This window comes from Bos grunniens, chromosome X (assembly GCF_055505025.1).
Source record: "Bos grunniens cultivar Pamir isolate PY7600 chromosome X, Bosgru_T2T1.0, whole genome shotgun sequence".
Classification (NCBI taxonomy): domain Eukaryota; kingdom Metazoa; phylum Chordata; class Mammalia; order Artiodactyla; family Bovidae; genus Bos; species Bos grunniens.
This window is the reverse complement of record NC_141194.1, coordinates 140,853,190-140,877,022: the sequence shown is the minus strand read 5'-3', so window position 1 is coordinate 140,877,022 and position 23,833 is coordinate 140,853,190. Positions and strand designations below refer to the sequence as shown.

The window sequence follows — 23,833 nt, the reverse complement described above, 5'->3', positions numbered from 1 at the left end:
TAAAGATACCACCAGAGAACTACTAGAGCTAATCAATGAACATAGCAAAGTTTAAAGGCATAAAATTAATACACAGAAATCCCTTGCATTCCTATACACAAACAGTGAAAAAACAGAGAAATTAAAGAAACAATCCCATTCACTATTGCAACTAAAAGAATAAAATACTTAGGAATAAATTTATCTAAGAAACAAAAGACATATGTATATAGAAAAGTATAAAGCACTGATGAAAGAAATCAAAGATGACACAAATAGATGGAGAAATATACCATGTTCGTGGATTGGAAGAATCAATATAGTGAAAATAAATATATTACCCAAAGCAATCTATAGATTCAATGCAATTCCTATCAAACTACCAATGGTATTTTTCACAGAACTAGAACAAATAACCTCACAATTTGTATGGAAATGCAAAAAACCTCACATAGCCAAAGCAATCTTAAGAAAGAAGAATGGAACTGGAGCAATCAACCTTCCTGACTTCAGACTATACTACAAGGCTATAATTATCCAGACAGTGTGGTACTGGCACAAAAGAATATAGATCAATGGAGCAAAATAGAAAGCCCAGAGATAAATCCACACACCTATGGACACAATAATTTTGACAAAGGAGGCAAAAATACATAATGGAGAAAAGACAATCTCTTTAACAAGTGGTGCTGGGAAAACTGGCCAACCACCTATAAAAGAAGGAAACTAGAATACTTTCTAACACCATACACAAAAGTAAACTCAAAATGAATTAAAGATCTAAATGTAAGACCAGAAACTATGAAACTCTTAAAGAAAAACATAGGCAGAACAATCTCTGACAAAAATCACAGCAAGATTCTCTATAACCTACCTCCCAGAGTAATGGAAATAAAAACAAAAATAAATGGGACCTAATTAAACTTAAAAGCTTTTGTATAGTGAAGGAAACTATAATCAACGTGAAAAGGCAGACTTCAGAATGGGAGAAAATAGCAAATGAGACAGTTGACAAAGAATTAATCTCCAAAATATACAAGCAGCTCATGCAGCTCAATTCCAGAAAAATGAACAACTCAATCAAAAAGTGGGCCAAAGAACAGACATTTCCCCAAAGAAGACATACAGATGGCTAATAAACACATGAATACATGAAAAGATGCTCAACGTCACTGACTATTAGAGAAATGCAAATCAAAACCACAATGAGGTATCATCTCACACCATTCAGAATGGCTGCCATCAAAAAGTCTACAAACAATTGCTAGAGAGGGTGTGGAGAAAAGGAAACCCTCTTAAACTGTTAGTGAGAATGCAAACTGGTACAGCTACTATGGGGAAACAGTGTGGAGATTCCTTAAAAAACTGGAAATAGAACTGCCATATGATCCAGCAATCCCACTGCTGGGCATACACATCGAGGAAACCAGAACTGAAAGAGACACATGTACCCCAATGCTCATTTAGCACTGTTTCCAACAGCTAGGATATGGAAGCAACATAGGTGTCCATCGGCAGTTCAATGGATAAGGAAGTTGTGGTACATATACACAATGGGATATTACTCAGCTATGAAAAAGAACACATTTGAGTCAGTTCTAAAGAGGTGGATGAAACTGGAGCCTATTATACACAGTGAACTAAGTAAAAAAGAGAAATAACAGTACAGTATGTTAACACATATATATGGAATTTAGAAAGATGGTAATGATGATCCTATGTGCAAGGCAGCAAAAGAGACAAAGATGTAAAGAATAGACTTTTGGACTATGTGGGAGAAGGCAAGGGTGGGATGATTTGAGAGAATAGCATTGAAACATGTATATTGCCATATGTAAAACAGATAACCAGTGCAAGTTCAATGCATGAAGAAGGGCACTCAAAGCTGGTGCTCTGGGACAGTCCAGAGGAATGGGGTGGGGAGGGAGGTTGGCAGGGAGTGTTCAGGATGGGGGGGACACATGCACCCATGGGTGATTCATGTCAATGTATGACAAAACCCACCACAATATTGTAAAGAAATTATCTTCCAATTAAAGTAAATTAATAAAAAAATAAAAGTCATTCATATCTTAAAAAAAAAAAAAAATCAGGGTTGGAGTAGTAAGAGGGATTTAATGCTGGATTTGACAGATCTGGGCTAGAGCTGCTTAAATACTGCTGGTTTGTGTGATATCAAGAATCCAGGGCAGGGCTCAGCCTGAAGATGGTTTGGGTCACACAGCCTAAGTTACAGTAAAGAAAAAGCAATTTGGGCCTAGAAACAAGAATGGTACAAGTTATAAGGAGACAGATTTATGTTTTTTTACGAGCATGTTGAAATTTGTTTTTACCCAAATTAGTCAGTCAGGTAAGTCACTAAGTCGTGTCTGACTCTTTCAACCTCATGGACTGTAGCCTGCCAGGCTCCTCTGTCCACGGGATTATCCAGGCAAGAATACTGGAGTGGGTTGCCATTTCCTTCTCTAGGTTAGGAAAATATATCACAAGAAAAAGTAAATATTGAATTTAACAAAAACAACACTTTTGAAAGAAAAACACAGCACCACCCCCCAGTGCCTCTGGAAATAATATTGCAAATGGTCACTTCTGGGTCAGTTTACCATACTACAGGAACAAAGTTGTTAAAGCATAGTTATTCTCAATTGAGCCGCTTATCTGTACTATAGTAAAGTACTTAAAATCACTCCCAAGATCAAGCCTTAAAACCGTTTCAAGTGGTTTTAAATGTTTTATAGCCATTTCTTTTTTTTTTTTTTAATAGCCACTCCTGTAAGAGGTGCTTTTCTTTCCCCAAATGTTCAAAGCTTAATTAGATGGTTGACAATACTTCCCTGCCTCCATCGAATCTTCTGTTTAAAATAATATTACTACTGGTAACATGGTTTATATCTTGTGTGATCTAGGAAATGTAGTCCAAGAAATGAGATTTGAAAAAGGCAAAACAGAGTTCTGTTTTCATGGTGGAACGTGTACAGGGCACATACTATGACTTACTTCCCCTAGTAATATGAATGAAGTGCTCAGAGTTCCTTGATCTTAGGTAAACTGGGGTAAAGAGTAAGCATTATAATGGTGAGAAGGGTGTATACTTACAGGTGGATTACCCTGTTGAGGTGAGACAGATCCTGGTGGAAATTTTTCGTACAAGGTGGCATCTGAGCAATAAGATGTCTATGCAGAAGGCGGTGGAATAGAAGTCACTGACGTATCTGAAACTTGGCTATGAATCAAGTGAAAAGTACCTATGGCCTGGGAATGATGTGCCCTTGGATGACATATTGATGGCAGAGGAGGTAGTGTGGTATAGAATATCACTGTGATGGCACAGTGTGATGAGAGTTCAATGCCACTGGTTGACTATGATATTCAGGACGATGGTGAGCAGTTGCAGAGACAGGAGGTAGTTTCTCAGGTACCTGAATTTGTATCAGTCTGAATAGGAACAGTCATTAAATCACTTTGTTTTCTTGTTGTGACAAAAAGACTTTTTGAGTCAGTTTCTTCACTCATTGAAAGATGTAGAGATGAAGCTACGGACAATTAATTCTGCTGTAGGAGCATGAGTATCTTGTGGCTGATTATGTGGCTTCAGCAACTCCTTTGCAAAGAAGGTGGTGGTATCATAAAGTATTGCTTTGGTATAATATGGTTCATATGATGCTTGTCTGGTAGCTTTTTAAGATAATTATAGATTTTAGCTCGTGGTGGGACAAAATGCTGAATGAACAGTTTCAAGTTAAGTACGGGGAACGGAGTTTCCAGCTCTCACGTGGCGGAAGTTGATATGAGCCTCTAAGTCTCTCTGAGATAAATAGGATCTCTTGCATCCTTGAACAGTGCTACACACAAAGAGAGAACCTTGACTATGCTTCTGAATTTTCTGCACAGAATTACCACAGGCTGGGCACATCATATCCCTTTCTTTTCCATGTAAAATAGCACAAGAGTAGCAAAAAGCATGCTTGCATGGAATCATCCGCCCATAGATTCTAATCGGTAATTCGCATTTGTCACAGAAATATATTACGGTTTCATCCTTTTTACCTAAAATATTTATTTTAAAGTCCCAAAAAAGATTTTCAACAGATTCTGGCTCATTTCGAAAAGATTCGCCCCCAGTGGAATCATACTGGTTCTCCTCAAAAGAAAGAGAGCGTCCCCCTGCGTCCGCCATGACTCCACTCAAACAGCACAAGAGGAGCGGAAGTGAACCTTATTGGCCCAGGGAGCGCATGCGCTGTACTCTGCTGACCACAGGAAGTAAAAGTACGTCAAGCTCACCCTATTTTTACCCTTTATTACCTACTTCCGTTCCACTGAGAAAGTCAAGCAGAAGGAGAGAGTGAATATTTGAAGTGTTTCAGTTCTGAGGTTGCTTAGGCGACCCACTCCAGTACTCTTGCCTGGAAACTCCCATGGATGGAGGAGCCTGGTGGGCTGCAATCCATGGGGTCATGAAGAGTTGGACACAACTGAGCGACTTCACTTTCACTTTTCACTTTCATGCATTGGAGAAGGAAATGGCAACCTGCTCCAGTGTTCTTGCCTGGAATCCCAGGGACGGGGAAGCCTGGTGGGCTGCTGTGTATGGGGTCGCACAGAGTCCGACACAAATGACATGACTCAGCAGCAGCAGCAGGCTTCTGTTGTTATGCTTTGGGGGCGCGGGGTGGGGATGGAGTGGTGCGGGGGAACCAGCCTTTAACTGGAAAAAGAGACTAATCTGGAATGGGGGAAAAGGAAAACATGCATGTACATGACGGCATGTGCAAGCGCAGTAGTACCTGAAGGCAGAAGCCTGGATGCTGTAGATTTAGCCTCTCAAACTTCTCTGACAGTGTAACCCATAATGGGAGAGAAGAGTAAACTTTTAACTGTGAGAATAAGAGGGGCAGAGTTCTAAGTACTTTTGAAAGTAAGACATTCCTTTGAATAGTTGTACTTTAAAATTATAAGAATACTATATGAATATAGATTTCTTTTTAAGAATGTTTGTTTTAATAAAAATACTGCTTTTGATTACTTAATTAAGTCACTTGAATCTTTCCCTGCCCCTAAAGTCTTTGAGTAATAGTGAAGTCCCAGGAATTTGTTCCAGGATATGCGCCAAATCTTGTCACACACTGCTGAATCTCCCCGCACTATTGGTACACTAGTTTGTGATGAACAATATAGAGTGGTTCCTTTACTGAATACAAGGTCATCCAGTAGGACTTGGAAATCCTTTTTATACAGAATCCTTTAAGTATTTGTATATAAGAGCATTTATTTAAACATGAAAGTTCAAAGTTAAAAGCCATGATGAATTAGGGACGTGATTTGTAACATTATAAAATGCCTTCCCATATCCCTCAATTTCTCATTTTGTTTCTTTAAATATTATATTCTCTTGGTATATTTGTATGTTTAAATCAGTAGTGACAACTACTCAAAGATGGATACAAATCATGTTAGAAATGATCATATTTGTTTGTGGAAAGATAGAGCTGGTTATACAGAAATGTCATTTGTACTCTCCTTTTGGGAACCTAGTCTACTGTAAAGTGAGGCTCACCCTTCTTGTGAGAGTTTCATTTCATACTGTACAGAATAAGTGTTCTCATTCTTATTTACAAAACAACTTTGCAAAGGGAGTGATGAACTAACATGACCAAATATGCCAAACTGCTACCTAGGCTTTTGATTTCTTTGGCCTTCTGCCAAATAGCTAATATATAAGCAAATATATGTGTACAAGGGGACCTTGTGACTCAGTGCACACCCTTCTTTTTGCAAATTACCTGAAGTTGTTTTCAAACCTTTTTCTATATTCAGAAGGCTGCAGCTGCTCTGAGTGAAGTCAGAGTTGGGGAGTCCTGAGTCTTTCCTCCTTAACACTCCCACACCTCTGGCATCCTTTTGCCCCCTCCTATAGTCATCTTTTAGGCAGTTCAATGAAGCACAGTTTGACTACCGCTTCTCAAATACATATTTTCTCAACTGATGTATAAAATGTTTATAAAAATGTCATATATCCAGGAGAATAATAGATGAGCATCATATATCTACCAGCTAGCTTAAGAAATAGAGCATTATCAGTGCACTTGAAAACTGCTGTACCCTCATGATAGGAAGGAACTGTACCGAACTGTGTGTTCACTGTCCTCTTGCTCTTTTCAGTTTTAAAAATCACATACATATGTATGTGTGTGTATATATATATATATTTATAAAGATATTGTTTATATTTGCATGTTTTTCACTTCATAGGGATGGAATAATACTGTGACTTTCTTTATTTCATTAACAGTATATTTCAGAGATCCTTTTATGTCATTGCATGTATTTTATTCATTTTCAGTATTCCATTGTACACATATTTTATAATTTAAGTTTTTCCTATTGATGAGTAAGTGGTTTGTTCTCAGGTTTTGGCATTATAAATGCTGCTGTGAAACATTTTTCTTCTTTATTTACATTTATTTTTAATTAGAGGATAATTGCTTTGCAATATTGTGTTGGTTTCTGACATATATCAACACGAGGCAGCCATAGGTATACCTATGTCTCCTTCCTTGAGTCTCCCTCCCTGAAACATTCTTGTAGATGTTTCTTGTACATGTTCAAGAATTTTTCTAGGGTATGTGTATAGGAGAGGAAGTTACTTGATGATAGAGAATAAGCATATTCAGCTTTTCCAAAGAATTCATATCAGTGTATCAGCAGAGTGTAAAAGTTTTGTTACTCCTCATCTTCACCAACGTTTATTAACAGACTTTTAATTTATTATAAATTTTGTTGTAAAATTCATATCATTATGTTTTTATTTTGTGTTTCTCTGCTTAAAATTGGTTTGCGGCTTTTCTTGTTTCCCCTCCAAACACACAGCTAAAGACTTTTATTGGGAAAAGGAAGTTGACTGAAAAGTGGGCCCCAACATCCTCACTGCCTGACACAGCCAGAGCCTCCTCCACAAAGTCCAGGAAAGAAGGGACCACCCTCAGTAGGCTCAGATGTAGAGGTCAAAGTCAGTCTGTTTGGATTTCTAGAACTGGTGACGAGGAGGATCCGGCTTCCAGCAATAAATCCCATCCTGAAAGTAGCCTTCATGAGGGGAACTGGGCTACCTAGCCCGCGTTTTGCCCCCTTTGCCTCCCCCTCAAGTTCCCAGATGCCTCAGTGTCCAGCCACTGTCTCTCTTAGCAACATCAGCTCTAGACTTCCCTCCAGTAGGGCTTGGGTGCTCATTGGAATCTGGCCAAGCTGTCATCATCCTCTGAGTCTGACAGAGGCTGCTCTCTGATCTTCACCCAATCAATGTTGTCTGGCCAACTGTCTCAGATCTGAGCATCCCAGTTCAAGAAATAGTTGCCATCAGCCTCAAAGTGACCTTCCTCTATCTCCTCCTGCAGCTTGAAGAGTATGATCCTCACACCTCCATCACTGGAGAGTGTGGCTTCTTCCTGACCTTCCACATCCTCTGAGGCCAATATGTCATATTTGCTGGACCCTTCATCATCATTCTCCTTCTCATCACTGTCCAAAGAGTGTTTGCCTTCGAAGTGGCTCCCAGGACCCCCTACCCCAGCCACAGGGTCCACTAATTTTTTCTTGGGGACACTGATTTTATCCTCCTAATCCTCATCTCTCACACTTTGGAAGGTAACTTTCCTCTTTGGCATGACTGGACAGAAGGACTGTCCCCAAACTAAGGGTCTGGAAAAGATGGGGGAAGAAAGGGAGAGAGGTTTTCTCTAGGGCTGCATCCAGGCCACCTACCCACCACCTGCTTTTCATGTTTTATAAGTGAAAGAAAGTGAAAATCGCTCAGTTGTGTCTGACTGTTTGCAACTCCATGGACTATACAGTCCATAGAATTCTCCAGGCCAAAATACTGGAGTGAGTAGACTTTCCCTTCTCCAGGGGGATCTTACCAACCCAGGGATCGAACCCAGGTCTGTATTGTAGGCGGATTCTTTACCAGCTGAGCCACAAGGGAAGCCCATGTTTTATAGGCCACTTAGAATTCTTCTTTGGTCAAAAACCTGTTCATATCATTGGACCATTTTTCTATTGCACAATTTGTGTTTTCCCTATTTATAGGGATTGTTCATGTCTTTCTGATACTAATTCTTTGCCAGTTACATGACTTAATTTCATCTCCTCTAAGTTTATAAGTTGCCTTTTAACTACTTTGTGGTGTCTTGTGATACACAAGTTCTCAATTTCGATGCTTCAGATTTATCAGTCTTTTCTTTATGATAGGCATTTTACTGATATACTTAGAATGTTTTCTCTAACCTGAGATCCTAAAAAATATTTTCCCTTAAAATTTTTTTTTAAACTTCACCTTTCAAATGAAACCTTCTTTAATTGATCTGCAACTGATTTTATATGGTGTGATGTAGGGATTCAGTTTTATTTTTTCATCCATATAAATAGTTGGCCCAGAACCATTTATAAAAGAGTCCATTATTTCCCTTCTGATCTTTAGTGGCTAACTCTGTCATATATCTGGTTTTCATATATGCAAAGTTTTATGTTCTGGATTCTCCATTCCATCGGTCTATTTTCTTATCTCATCCTAGTTAGTGTCACTTTATAAGTTTTTAAGATTTTGGAGAGGGGAGCAAATCTCCTCAGCTTTTCAGGATCATTTTGTCTATTCTTGGCCATTTGCTCTGTGAAGATATTTTATATTGGTTGGATATTGGAGAGAGGGATGAAGGAGTTATTAAGGAAAAGAAAGGGAGAGAAGGTTTACAAATAAACATTTGCTCATGCTATAGTTATTCTAAAGTTATTCTAAAAGCCAACTCTGCTTTTGAAGTCAGATATTTTCAAAGATCAGAAAATCTGCCTGCCTATATTTATTGGCATCACTGTAAATGCTCTGTGAGATGCACAGGGATAATGTCATTTTTATTTCTTCTAAGATTTATTTCTTTGGGATCTCACTGTTTCTTGGGATGCATTGTGATAAACATGGCCTCAGCTGTCTGGCATACTTCTGTTTAAATTCCTGCTCTGCTTCTTACTACCTATGTGACCTTAAGAATAATACTTAATCATTCTGAGACTTAATGTCTTTTTGGTCTGTGGGTGGTAGTGGTAGAGATTATGATGATGATAATAAAATAACTATTATTAACCTACTGTATTAGTTTTATATTGTTGCTATAACAAATTACCAAAAACTTAGTGCCTTAAAACAACACAAATTCAATATGTTATGGTTCTGTAGGTCAAAAGTCTGACAAGGCTCTTGCTGGACTAAAGTTTCCTGAAGGATTCCTTTCTGGAAGCTTTGGGGGGATTCCATTTTCTGCTTACTCAGATTATTGGTAGAATTCATCTCCTTTCAGTTCCTTGTTGGCTATCAGCTGATAGACAATCCAGCTTGTGGAGGTCACCTGCATTTCTTGGCTTGTGGCCTGCTTCCTGCATCTTCAGAGCCATTCAGAGCCAACAGTGGTGGATGTGAGTCCTTACCTTTTGAATCTTTCTTGACTCTTTTTCCATCACAGAGATACAAAAGAGGAGCACAGGAAAAAGACCATGTAATGATCGAGGCAGAGAGTGGAGTGATGCTGCCAAGAAAAGCCAAGAATTGCAGGCCACCACCAGATACTAGGAAGAGGAAAGGAAAGGTTCTTCCCTAGAGCTTTCAGAAAGAGCATGGTCCTGCTAACACCTTAATTTTGCACATCTAGCCTCTAGAACTGTGAGAGTATACATTTCTTTTGTTGTGAGCCACCTAGTTTGTGGAATTTTGTTATGGTAGCCCAGGAAACTAATATAACCACTTACCATGCTTTCTCAAATTTGTTTTTCTTTGAAGTAGCATATGAAAAATGCTCTTGTTAATTTCCAGTGTATAAGACACCTACATTCGAACATATGTCCTAAGGTTCAGGCAGTACCCTAAGAAAGATTTGTTTGGCATAGCCCCTAATAGTAGAATGAAGATCAATAAGTTAAAGTTCTAAGGAAACTGATTTTTAGTTCAATATATAAAATAGAGTTTTCTAACAATTACAATAGTACATGGCCATAAGAGCTACCCTCATCGTCAGACCCCAAACTTTTGGTTGAGGTCGTGGAGTTAGTTTTTCATGAATGTTTTGGATAAAAAATTAATTTTAAATGGAATTAGATGGGAAGAAAAGGATTGGGAGTTTGGGATTAGCAGATGCAAACTATCACATAGAATGGAAAACAATAAGGTCCTACTGTATAGCATAGGGAACTATGTTCAATATCCTGTGATAAACTATATTGGAAAAGAATATGAAAAAGAATATTTATGTATAACTGAGTCACTTTCCTATACAGCTGTACTTCCATAAAATTTTTAAAAATAGAGAATTAGGTATTTTCATGGTAAACAAATTTTTTTTCCATTTTAACATAAAAGTCTGAACTCTTGCTTGCTTATGTAGATGTATATAAGAAAAATACAGAATGCTCTTACCAACATATTTTGTGTGTAATACAAACAGTTGGTTGATCTGGAACAGAACTCAGTTAAGTGATTGTCTATATTATAAGGCTATATCCCGATCAATTGGTAGAATTTTTTTTTGAAAAGCAGTAAGTCATCCCTTTATTGAATGTTCCCTGTGTGGTAGAAGAGCTACAGATGATGCCATCACTGCCCTAGTTGATTTTATACTCTGGCTGAGTTGTGTAGTAGACATTTGCTGGGTGCCTTTACAGGATACATTCTCTTCCTAACAAGACTCAAATTTTCCTCGTTATATCGACCCCTGTCCTTCATAGACTATGTGTTTCAGGTTACCTAATGAGGGTGAGTTTTAATTCTTTTGTTTGGAATACTGCTAAGATGTCTGTGTGTCCCTTTGGAGATTAATAAGAAATATGTAGTCTTAATCGTAGCTGGCAACTGTATGATTGCCAAGAGAAGAACCAGTTTTAGGATAAAGCTGACACTGAGGATGTCAGAGCAGAAAGATGTAAGGAAATTGAGTCCTTGAAACATCATTGAAGTATTGGGTCAACCAATATCTGGATGATCCAGTTAAGTGAGAAAATAAATCTACTTTTTGTTTAAGTCAGTTTGCATTGGGTTTTCTGTTTATTCCAGCATAAAATCTTATATAATATGTTCATAAATCAATTGAAGAACAATAAATGACAATATATAAAATACACAGTCCAGTGCTAGATATACTAAACCACTAGCAGCATCAGCATCATTCCAGGGAACTTGATAGAAATGCAAATTTTCAGGCCTCAAACTTTCTGATTCAAACTGCAGGTGAGGCTCAGGAATCTTAGTTTTAACAAGCCCTACAGGGGATTCTGAGGTATGCTAAGGTTTGAAAACCACTACCCCAGAAGTTTGGGAAAGGAAGACTTCATGGAGAGGGTGAGAGAGACTAAATATAGCAGCAAGATAGACTTTTGAAAGGAAGACGTATGAACCAGAGTGAATAAAGTCACAGAGGTAGGAATGAATGTTATTTATTGAGCATTATCTGGCTAGTTGTGACTTTAATAAAATAGTGAAGGGTTAAAATTGCCTGGGAAGTAGGGTAGTAGAGAGTTGGTGGCTGACATTGTTTTTATTTTTTGTCCTGTTACTCTCATTTTATCTAAACTCATTAAAAGTTCCTGAGCAATAGAATGAAATGTTGCTACTCTCCATTGCAGGCAGTATATGTTGAGATCAATCTGACTGGACTAGAGCCATAGAAAATTAAGAGCATCATGTCACAACACGAGGATGGTCTAGTCCTACTTGTATTGGTGTCAGGTAGATAGAGAAGCCTCCTTCCTGTATGTCAAAATTTTGTTTGAAGGGAATTACTTTTATCTTGTCAAAATCTGACACAGGGTGACACCAGCAGTAAGAATTTAACCTGCCCTGGCTTTATGAGATTTTGGGTATAATTCTTTGTCTTCTTCCTCCTTCCTTGCCATATTTTGTGGGAGAAGTTTCCACCTTAAACACTGATGTCCTGTCCAAGGTTGTCCACCACCTGCCCATACTGCAGGCTCTGTTTGATAATGTGTGCTCGGATGGAACTGTTTACATTTCACCTTTTCCCTAAAGTACTGTGAGCCATGCATAATGACGCAGCCTGTGGAATTATGGAATGGGAGCTCACTTCGGTTCATAGGGAGTGCTAGAAAATGAGAGAGAAGCATTTTATAGGCTGAAATGCTAACTGCTGCAATAAACCAAACTCTAGATCTTAAAGTCTAAGTCTTTCCCAGACTTGTCTAGACCTAAGTTTATGGTGGTAGTGGTGTGTGTGTGTAAGTGACAGGGGGTGTTGAAGGAGGAGAAGGAAGGGTTTTAACCTAATGATGCAAACACTCTTCCTTATTGACAACTAGCTTTCTGCTAAGGAGCGCCAGAACAGTGAAAAAGCATTTCTAAAGCAAAAGCACTGCTTAGTGTATTCAGGCATTGTTTAATTAGTCTTGCTAATGGGGCTTTATTTTAGAGAGGATTTAATGGTCTCGATATTGAGTGACCTTGGTATGGCAAAGACAGGTGTGTGTCCTGTTTGTAAAATGCAAATAATGGAAGTGGCTTTGGAGTTGAGCCAAAGAACCATCAGCACCAAGCTAAGGTTACTTTACATCTGCTCACTTTGCAGGTCAGATTGAAGGATGCCTGAGACGAGCAATAAATCCTTCCCCTCTGCCACTATCGCAGAACAAGTTAGCCAGTCAATCACTTATTTTTTGTTCAGATAGACTGACCCATCATTTCCCTTGCTTTGGGGGTCTAAAGTTTAATTTTTTTCCCTTTCTTAGGGGATAAAGGAGTGATTGTGGGAAGAAAATGGTCAAATTATGGGCCACTAGTGAATTGTAGGGCGAGATAAGTCATTTTGAACTTACACTGTGCTTGGAGAAGCACCTTGGAGCTATGCTATCTTGTTCCCTGGTGGGACAATTTCTGCAGGCAGAATTGTTTCCATGGGCACAAGCTGGCAGAGACTTGGATTTCCAATGCTTTTTTTTTTTTTTTGAAAAGGTGGTGCATTAATAGTCTTAACAAAAGACTGATAGTGTAATTGCTGCACATTATCCTAGAGTATCTTACCAGTTTTTGCTAGCTCTGGGCTGTGAGGCTATTTGGGGGATGAATATGTGCATGACTTCCCTTCTGTACTTGGAAGGTTTCAAGCCCTGGTATGCTTCTAATGGACCCTTCTAAATGCTCCACTTCTGGGTTCATTTTTGATTATGAAATGCATCTCTGGCACTCAGTGTGAGTTGTTTGAAGCTAAAGGAAGATATTTAGTTTGACAACCCGAACAGTGTCTGTTGTGAAATGTTTAACATGAGATAAGGCCCTGCTGTAGTCAGCATACCCATGAGACAATTGACAGATATGTAGTAAACATCTACTAATGATTAGACCCTGGGGTCAAAGTGAAGATACAAAGATGTTAAATATCTAAATTATCTGCATACAATTGGTTTAGTGATTTTGTTATTATGTTTATTGTACAAAATTTACTGTTTTTTTTTTTTTTTTGGTTGGTTTTCCTGTTGGTGAGTACAAATTACCCTTAGAATACAGTTCTGCCTCTCTACTTTCTCAACAGTGTGCCTTTGGGTAAGTCTTACCCTCTCAGTCTCAGTTAACTGTAAAAAGATAACCCTTGATCTTTGTCAGACGTAGAGTTATTGTAAGTGTAGTGAATAGTCCCAGTTGAAGTCTAAGCTGGTATTACTCTACTAATTGGGCATCTCTGGGTACATCTGGAAGGACTGTGAGGCACATTTGCCAAAAGTCAGTTCTTATCAAGGACCTCAGAGTCTCTTGGAAAAGAACTCCTAAGGAAAAAAAGCTCAGTCACATGAACTTGCCACAGAACGTAGTGCTCAGAAGCCAGAAAAAGGGAAATAGCAGAGTCTTGACAATCAAGACTAAGCAGAAAGACAATTGGTGCACTTTAGTCTAAGCAACAGGCCAGAACAACCTATATTGGAGTTTTAGGGAAAAAAAATGTAGGAGGTGAAAATCACTTTGGGAGGGCTAAGCAAAGAGCTATGACAAGAAACGAAATGACAGTCACTAGAGACTGGGTTCCACAGTCCTTATAAGCATCAGGAGAGAGGTTGTCTCTATTATCCGTTCCTGGACTATGGGGTTTATCCACTAGACAGAAGAGTAGTTTTACATTTCCTCTTCAAAGTATAGATAGTAAATAAGAGATCTTGTTATAAATCAAATTTGACCAAACAAAACTGATCAGTTCAGTTCAGTTCAGTCGCTAAGTCATGTCTGGCTCTTTGCGACCCCATGAATTGCAGCATGCCAGGCCTCCCTGTCCATCACCAACTCCCAGAGTTCACTCAAACTCATGTCCATTGAGTCGGTGATGCCATCCAGCCATCTCATCCTCTGTCATCCCCTTCTCCTCTTGCCCCCAACCCCTCCCAGCATCAGAGTCTTTTCCAATGAGTCAACCCTTCGCATGAAGTGGCCAAAGTACCGGAGTTTCAGCTTTAGCATCATTCCTTCCAAAGAACACCCAGGGCTAATCTCCTTTAGAATGGACTGGTTGGATCTCCTTGCAGTCCAAGGGACTCTCAAGAGTCTTCTCCAACACCACAGTTTAAAAGCATCAATTCTTCAGCACTCAGCTTTCTTCTCAGTCCAACTCTCACGTCCAAACATGACCACTGGAAAAACCATAGCCTTGACTAGACGGACCTTTGTTGGCAAAGTAATGTCTCTGCTTTTGAATATGCTATCTAGGTTGGTCATAACTTTCCTTCCAAGGAGTAAGCGTCTTTTAATTTCATGGCTGCAGTCACCATTTGCAGTGATTTTGGAGCCCACCAAAATAAAGTCTGACACTGTTTCCACTGTTTCTCCATCTATTTCCCATGAAGTGGTGGGACTGGATACCACGATCTTAATTTTCTGAATGTTGAGCTTTAGGCCAACTTTTTCACTCTTCTCTTTCACTTTCATCAAGAGGCTTTTTAGTTCCTCTTCACTTTCTGCCATAAGGGTGGTGTCATCTGCATATCTGAGGTTATTGATATTTCTCCCGGCAATCTTGATTCCAGCTTGTGCTTCTTCCAGCCCAGCGTTTCTCATGATATACTCTGCATAGAAGTTAAATGAGCAGGGTGACAATATAGAGCCTCGAAGTACTCCTTTTCCTATTTGGAACCGGTCTGTTGTTCCATGTCTGGTTCTAACTGATGCTTCCTCACCTGCATATAGGTTTCTCAAGAGGCAGGTCAGGTGGTCTGGTATTCCCATCTCTTTCAGAATTTTCCACAGTTTATTGTGATCCACACAGTCAAAGGCTTTGGCATAGTCAATAAAGCAGGAATAGATGTTTTTCTGGAACTCTCTTCCTTTTTTGATGATCCAGCGGATGTTGGCAATTTGATCTCTGGTTCCTCTGCCTTTTCCAAAACCAGCTTGAACATCAGGAAGTTCATGGTTCACGTATTGCTGAAGCCTGGCTTGGAGAATTTTGAGCATTACTTTACTAGCATGTGAGATGAGTGCAATTGTGTGGTAGTTTGAGCATTCTTTGGCTTTGCCTTTCTTTGGGATTGGAATGAAAACTGACCTTTTCCAGTCCTGTGGCCACTGCTGAGTTTTCCAAATTTGCTGGCATATTGAGTGCAGCACTTTCACAGCATCATCTTTCAGGATTTGAAATAGCTGAACTGGAATTCCATCACCTCCACTAGCTTTGTTCATAGTGATGCTTTCTAAGGCCCACTTGACTTCACATTCCAGGATATCTGGCTCTAAGTGAGTGATCACACCATCATGATTATCTTGGTCATGAAGATCTTTTTTGATTATTTCTTCTGTGTATCCTTGCCATCTCTTCTTAATATCTTCTGCTTCAGTTAGGTCCATACCATTTCTGTCCTTTATCAAGCCCATCTTTGCATGAAATGTTCCCTTGGTATCTCTAATTTTCTTGAAGAGATCTCTAGTCTTTCCCATTCTGTTGTTTTCCTCTATTTCTCTGCATTGATCACTGAGGACGGCTTTCTTATCTCTCCTTGCTATTCTTTGGAACTCTGCATTCAGATGCTTATATCTTTCCTTTTCTCCTTTGCTTTTCGCTTCTCTTCTTTTCACAGCTATTTGTAAGGCCTCCTCAGACAGCCATTTTGTTTTTTGCATTTCTTTTCCATGGGTATGGTCTTGATCCCTGTCTCCTGTACAATGTCATGAACCTCATTCCATAGTTCATCAGGCACTCTTATCTATCAGATCTAGTCCCTTAAATCTATTTCTCACTTCCACTGTATAATCATAAGGGATTTGATTTGGGTCATACATGAATGGTCTAGTGGTTTTCCCTACTTTCTTCAATTTAAGTCTGAATTTGGCAATAAGGAGTTCATGATCTGAGCCACAATCAACTCCCAGTCTTGTTTTTGCTGACTATAGAGCTTCTCCATCTTGTGCACATTTCCTAAGGAAAATGAGTCTGTTGGTTTACTCCTTTCCCAGAGGTAATGTTCAGAGTATAGGGACCATACGTGACTGTCCAATCAGGGCTGCACTAAATTCTGTGGATGAAAAGGTGGTGGTGGTGGTGAGGTCTGGTGTTTGTTCTTTATCAGTGGGCCTTGGATGTTGAAATAATCAGTTAGGGATCATGAGTGCAACATGGGCAGGAGCTCCTTCATGGCAAAGAAGTTGGCTGTTGCTCTTAGGAGAGCTGGCTTCTGCTTCACAGAGTAGGATAAGGAGGCAGGCAGGTAGAAGCCTGATCAGAGAGGAGCTTACAAGAAGATTACATTATACAGCGTCAAGGCTGTATATTGGCACCCTGCTTATTTAACTTATATGCAGAGTACATCATGAGAAACGCTGGGCTGGAAGAAGCACAAGCTGGAATCAAGATTGCCAGGAGAAATATCAATAACCTCAGATATGCAGATGACACCACCCTTATGGCAGAAAGTGAAGAGGAACTAAAAAGCCTCTTGATGAAAGTGAAAGAGGAGAGTGAAAAAGTTGGCTTAAAGCTCAACATTCAGAAAATGAAGATCATGGCATCTGGTCCCATCACTTCCTGGGAAATAGATGGGGAAACAGTGGAAACAGTGTCAGACTTTATTTTTTTGGGCTCCAAAATCACTGCAGATGGTGACTGCAGCCATGAAATTAAAGAGGCTTACTCCTTGAAAGAAAAGTTATGACCAACCTAGATAGCATATTGAAAAGCAGAGAGGGGTACTCTTTCTGCCCGCTTCTGATGCCTATGTCAGAAGCTTTCTCTATCTCCTTTATACTTTAATAAAACTTTATTACAAAAAAAAAAAAATGAAAAGCAGAGACATTACTTTGCCAACAAATGTCCATCTAGTCAAGGCTATGGTTTTTCCTGTGGTCATGTATGGATGTAAGAGTTGGACTGTGAAGAAAGCTGAGTGGTGAAGAATTGATGTTTTTGAACTGTGGTGTTGGAGAAGACTCTTGAGAGTCCGTTGGACTGCAAGGAGATCCAACCAGTCCATTCTAAAGGAGATCAGCCCTGGATGTTCTTTGGAAGGAATGATGTTAAAGCTTAAACTCCGATACTTTGGCCACCTCATGCGAAGAGTTGACTCATTGGAAAAGACTCTGATGTTGGAAGGGATTGGGGGCAGAAGGAAAAGGGGATGACAGAGGATGAGATGGCTGGATGGCATCACCGACTCGATGGACATGAGTTTGAGTGAACTCCAGGAGATGGTGATGGACAGGGAGGCCTGGCATGCTGCGATTCATGGGGTCGCAAATAGTCGGACACGACTGAGCGACTGAACTGAACTACAGGAAGATTGACCATGCATCCCAGTCTGCCCTAGATAAACCCAATATGTACCTGTAGTTATGGCATAATTATTAAGGGGATCCTCTTTTCATCCCTCAAATTCTCCTGTTTTAGTTGGCAGATTATATGGCAAGGCGCTTGAGGGAGGTTGATCTGTCCTTTTGAATTCCTATGCTGCTTTGCTGTCTGGCCCTTCAGTTGGGAATTACTTCACTTTGCCTGAGGCCTCTGAAGTGCTCTATTCCCCTTTTGTTAGGTTCCTCTTTTGTCTGCTTCCTTTTTACTGTTTCCATACATCTCACCCTCTCTTCCTTCCCATCTCCTGTCTGTTTCCTTATCTTCCTCTCTTTTCCCCATTCCAGGCTCTTGGGAAATTCTTTATGCTTGTGACTTTTATGACCATGGGGATTGTGTAGCCTGACCCTGGCTTTGTATCAGGCTGCAATGGCCTTAATACTTGATTCATTTCTGTCCTTTTGCCATTTTTGAATTTGATGACCAAATACACAAACAAGAATTGTCTCTGTTCTATTTGAAGAAGTCAGCCTTGCACAGTATTTGCATATCTTTTAAAAAAAGTATTTGTTTTATTTATTTAATTGGTAGAAAATTGCTTTACAAAATTGTGTTGGTTTCTGCATATGTACAACACAAATCAGTCATAATTTATATATATACATATACATATATATCCCTTCCCTTCCAAACCTCCCTTCCCCCCCCACCCCCCCGCCATCCCACCACTCTAGATCATCACAGAGAGCCAGGGTGGGTTCTTTGTGTTATTTAGCAACTTTCCACTAACTCTTTTACACATGACAGTGTCTATATGTCAATGCTACTTTTTCTTTTTTTGTTGTTGTTTTTTTTTAATTTTTTATTAATTTTTTTTTATTTTTAAACTTTACATAATTGTATTAGTTTTGCCAAATATCAAAATGAATCCACCACAGGTATACATCAATTCCTCCCACCATCACCTTCCCTCACCGTGTCCACAAGTCCATTCTCTTCTAGGTTCATCAGTACTCTTTTCCAGTACTAGATTCCATATATATGCATTAATATATGATACTTATTTTTCCCTTTGTGACTGACTTCACTCTGTAAAAGAGGCTCTAGGTTCATCCACCTCACTACAGCTGACTCAGATTTCTTCCTTTTTTTGGCAGAGTAATATTCCATTGTATAAATGTACCACAACTTCTTTATGCATTCATCTGTCTCTGGACATTTAGGTTGCTTCCATGTCCTGGATATTGTAAATAGTGCTGCAATGAACATTGGGGTACATGTGTCTTTTAGAGTTGTAGTTTTCTCAGTGTATATGCCCAATAGTGGGATTGCTGGGACATATGGTAAATTTATCCCCAGTTTTTTAAGGAATCTTCATACTGTGTCCCTTAATGGCTGCATCAGTTTATGTTCCCACCAACAGTGCAGGAGGATTCCTTTTTCTCCACACCCTCTCCAGCATTTATTGTTTGTAGAATTTTTGATGATGACCATTCTGACTGGTGTATGGTGATACCTCATTATAATTTTCATTTGCATTTCTCTAATAATGAGCAATGTTGGACATTTTTTCATGTATTTATTTGCCATCCATATGTCAGAGCCAAGGCTTTGTGAAATTTGGTACTGCCTACCTGTTACCATGGTCCTGGTCTGAGAGATGATTAACCTTCACTACAGCAAATACTGATAGCAATATTCCCCAAAACAATGTGTACCACTATCCTTAAAGGAATTGTAAGAAAATAAAAGTTCCTTGGGGATCACCAGGAAAGCCTAGTCATCCTACTCGGACTCCTGCTAATAGAGCCCATTTACCTAATGTCAGGATTTGGCCCACTCATACTCTTCCAGCATAGGACAATGAAACCACTAGTTGTATGAAATGTGTAGATTGTTTATTCATCTTCATATCATTCAGTTTTTATATTTCTAGGTAGTGAGGACAATTAAACACAAGAGCAATTTTATAGGTTTATCAGGGCACTGATGTCATCTGGGGATAGCATACTTCACTTACGAATCATGTGTGAAAAACAGAATCAGACACAAATCACTGAGAAATGCAGTTAATGTTTTATGAGTTCATAAATTCAGAGCTATGACTAACACTGGGACCTCCAGTGGAAGCCTCCAGCCTTATAATTCAGCAGCTCCAAGGATTAATTTTATCACACAGAGTTTGGGCCGGAAGCTGAAATATATCTGCATGCAAATTCAGACCATGGAAAATAGCTGAACACATTTCTGCATGGAGATTTGTGAATGTGGACTGGTGAAATAACCTCATAAGGGGCCTTTGAGTTGTCACTTGCTTGTTCCACATACAGTGTGAAGTATCCAGGACAGTAAACCTTCTGTTCAAAGCAATCATCAGTGTTTAATAATAAGAAAGCTAGTCATATTAAATTTGTGATTGACAGTCATTGTCTCATATGATTATGTAGATTTGTACCCCAATTTTACAGAGAGAAAATTGAGGTTAAGAAATGTTAAATACACTGCTCAAGATCACAAAGTTGTAGAATTGGTCTTTCTGATTCCATGGCTGATTCTCTTCCTATAACATCACACTGTCTCTAACAAGAATCCGGTGAAACCAGCCCATCTCTTTTGCACTTTCATACATATTAGGCTTCATGGATGGTGACATATACATCCAGCAAGATACAGAAATGAGGATACTTTTGGGAGGACATCCCTATGAAAGAATTTGATCAGAACTGGAGCTCCACTACACATCAATGCTAAGGGGAAAAAGGCCCCTGTTTTCCATCTAATGATCTATTTTGTACAACCAGAGTAGATTTCCGGCAGCCAAGGCTGACCTTACATGGAAGCAGAGTTGATGACTACTTCCATGGTATGAACTAAAGGGACTGGGGATGCTACCTTCCCGTCAACACTAGTAGAGATTTATTTTTTATTCATCTCTACTGAGAGATAAGTATAACTTTTTATTTTGAAATAATTAAAGACCATGGGAAGTTACAAAAATAGTACAGAGAGTTTCTTGTGCACTCTGCTTAGCTTCCTCTAATGTTAATCTTACATAAAATTGTTGAATAATTTCAAAACCAGGAATCTGACATTGGTATAATACTGTTAACTAGACTACAAGACTGATTTAAGTTTTATTAGTTTCTGCATATACTTATTTATGTCTCTCTGTGTGTAGTGTTTGTGCAGTCAAAGTCGTTTCAGTCATATCCAACTCTGTGTGACCTATGGACCATAGCACGCCAGGCTCCTCTGTTTATAGGATTTTCCAGGCAAGAATACTGGAGTAGGTTGCCATTCCCTTCTCCAGGGGATCTTCCTGACCCAGAGATCAAACCCAGTCTCGTGTCTCCTGCATTGGCAGAAGGGTTCTTTACCACTAGCACCTTTGTGTAGGGCTCTATATAATTTAATCTCTAGGGTTTTTTTTTTTTTTTTTAGTTTAAGGCTCTTGTCCTTATTGTAATACAGTCTTCTCCTTGGAGAGAGGTAGTGTGTTATGACAGAAGGAATGTGGGCTTTGGAACTTGATAAGCTTTGGATTTCATGTCCTTAGGCCTCGGTTTTCTCCTCTGTGAAATGGGCATAATAGTTTCTAAATCACATGGCTTTGTGAAGAAGAAATGGGATGATATATATAAAATGTCTGACCCAGCAAATGTTTCTCTCCCTCATTTCTCTTTCCTTGAGTGAGGTAGCATTTGAAGCTGTTCTCAGTTCTTTGTACCCTTGGTTCTTTCCTAATAAGAGCAAGTTTTAATGGGCAGAGATGAGAAATGGATTAAAGCATTGTGAATAGTGGCATCAAAGAAATATTTCAATGATTTAATAATTTTGCCTGGCAGTAAGCCTCTTGTTGGTGGTCTATGGGTTGTTCCTTTACAACATGAATGTTCATAATATTCTTACCCCTATACTTTTGCTTTTGTCATAAATTAATATTTAGTACACATCATAGTCATCACTTCATATCAGTCTTATCTAGAAATTCTACTTACCATTCTTATCACAAATTCAGAATCATGTGCTGAGGGGAAGTCTGAGGGAGTGATGGTGTGAAAGTCAAACATCTCTAGAAATTTGACTATTAAACAAATAGCCACTAGTAGATGTGAAGGCTATACTACATGTGAAGGCTAGCCTGAGTATAAGATTAGGTTGTTTCTATTGCTTATTTACTGGGTAGAAGTGGTGACCACAGGATGGAACTGTCTCTATGACTGGGAAGATGATTTTTTTTCCCCCAATATGACAGAGGAGGAGATACTACTTTTTTTTTTTTTAAGTTAAGGTGTTGTTTCCTTTCATTTATGGGGAAACAGTGGAAACAGTGTCAGACTTTATTTTTGGGGGCTCCAAAAATACAGCAGATGGTGATTGCAGCCATAAAATTAAAAGATGCTTACTCCTTGGAAGGAAAGTTATGACCAACCTAGATAGCATATTCAAAAGCAGAGACATTACTTTGCCAACAAAGGTCCGTCTAGTCAAGGCTATGGTTTTTCCTGTGGTCATGTATGGATGTGAGAGTTGGACTATGAAGAAAGCTGAGCGCCAAAGAATTGATGCTTTTGAACTGTGGAGTTGGAGAAGACTCTTGAGAGTCCCTTGGACTGCAAGGAGATCCAACCAGTCCATCCTAAAGGAGATCAGTCCTGGGTGTTGATTGGAAGGACTGATACTGAAGCTGAAACTCCAATACTTTGGCCACCTGATGTGAAGAGTTGGCCACCTGATATGAAGAATTGACTAATTGGAAAAGACCCTGATGCTGGGAGGGATTGGGGGCAGGAGGAGAAGGGGATGACAGAGGATGAGATGGCTGGATGGCATCACTGACTAGATGGACATGAGTTTGAGTGAACTCCGGGAGATGGTCATGGACAGGGAGGCCTGGCATGCTGTGATTCATGGGGTCGCAAAGAGTCGGACACGACTGAGTGAACTGAACTGAAAAGTCAGATTTAGTAATCTTTTCAAAGAACTAGCATTTTGATTTCATGATTCTTTTCTATCATTTTTTTTTGTTTTCATTGACTTTTGTGTAGTTTCATTATTCTGATTGCATTAGCTTTGATTTCTTTTTCTAGTCTTAAGATGAAATTGACACCATTGAATAAAGCCTTCTCTAATTATAGCTGTTAAATGCTATGTAAATTTCATCCTAAACACTACTTTAGCTTCATCCAGACAAGTTTTAGTACATGTGTTTTTATTGTTATTCAGTTCAGTTCAGTCACTCAGTCATGTTAGACTCTTTGCGACCCCATGAATCGCAGCATGCCAGGCCTCCCTGTCCATCACCAGCTCGCAGAGTTCACTCAAACTCATGTCCATCTAGTCGGTGATGCCATCCAGCCATCTCATCCTCTGTTATCCCCTTCTCCTCCTGCCCCCGATCCCTCCCAGCAGCAGAGTCTTTTCCAGTGAGTCAACTCTTCGCATGAGGTGGCCAAAGTACTGGAGTTTCAGCTTCAGCATCAGTCCTTCCAATCAACACCCAGGACTGATCTCCTTTAGGATGGACTGATTGGATCTCCTTGCAGTCCAAGGGACTCTCAAGAGTCTTCTCCAACACCACAGTTCAAAAGCATCAATTCTTCAGTGCTTAGCTTTCTTCATAGTCCAACTCTCATATCCATACATGACCACTGGAAAAACCATAGCCTTGACTAGACGGACCTTTGTTGGCAAAGTAATGTCTCTGCTTTTTAATATGCAACGGGTCATGCAGAAGTGCGCTGGCTGCGACGGACCACACAGAAGTGTGGCCGAGAGGAGCTACCCCATGCCCGAGGTCAGGGGCGGCGGCCGAGAGGAGCAACCCCACATCCAAGGAGCAGTGGGTGCAGGAGGGCCGAGAGGAGCTACTCCATGTTCAAGGTCAGGAGGGGTGGCTGTGAGGAGATACCCCTCGTCCAAGGTAAGAAGCAATGGTTGCGCTTTGCTGGAGCAGCTGTGAAGAGATACCCCACATCCAAGGTAAGAGAAACCTAAGTAAGATGATAGGTGTTGTGAGAGGGCATCAGAGGGCAGACACACTGAAACCATAA

General features: G+C 39.6%; 1 protein-coding gene and 1 pseudogene across 20 annotated transcripts in view; one reads left to right on the top strand and one right to left on the bottom strand.

Annotated features, from left to right (window-relative positions):
* Nucleotides 1-23,833, top strand: part of LOC147341495 (uncharacterized) — a 786,153-nt gene that overhangs the window by 205,078 nt on the left and 557,242 nt on the right. For 8 of the 20 annotated variants that reach the window (XM_086387341.1, XM_086387337.1, XM_086387338.1 and 5 more), the window contains exon 3: nucleotides 4,058-4,248. The exons of 11 other annotated variants lie outside the window; for them this stretch is intronic. In XM_086387341.1, coding sequence (XP_086243467.1) covers nucleotides 4,058-4,248 — 191 coding nt within the window. Of the gene's footprint in view, nucleotides 1-4,046; nucleotides 4,249-23,833 lie in introns of all 20 variants that reach the window. One more of the 20 variants, XM_086387346.1, reaches the window with a different exon arrangement.
* Nucleotides 7,085-7,643, bottom strand: LOC147341498 (CD2 antigen cytoplasmic tail-binding protein 2 pseudogene; annotated as a pseudogene).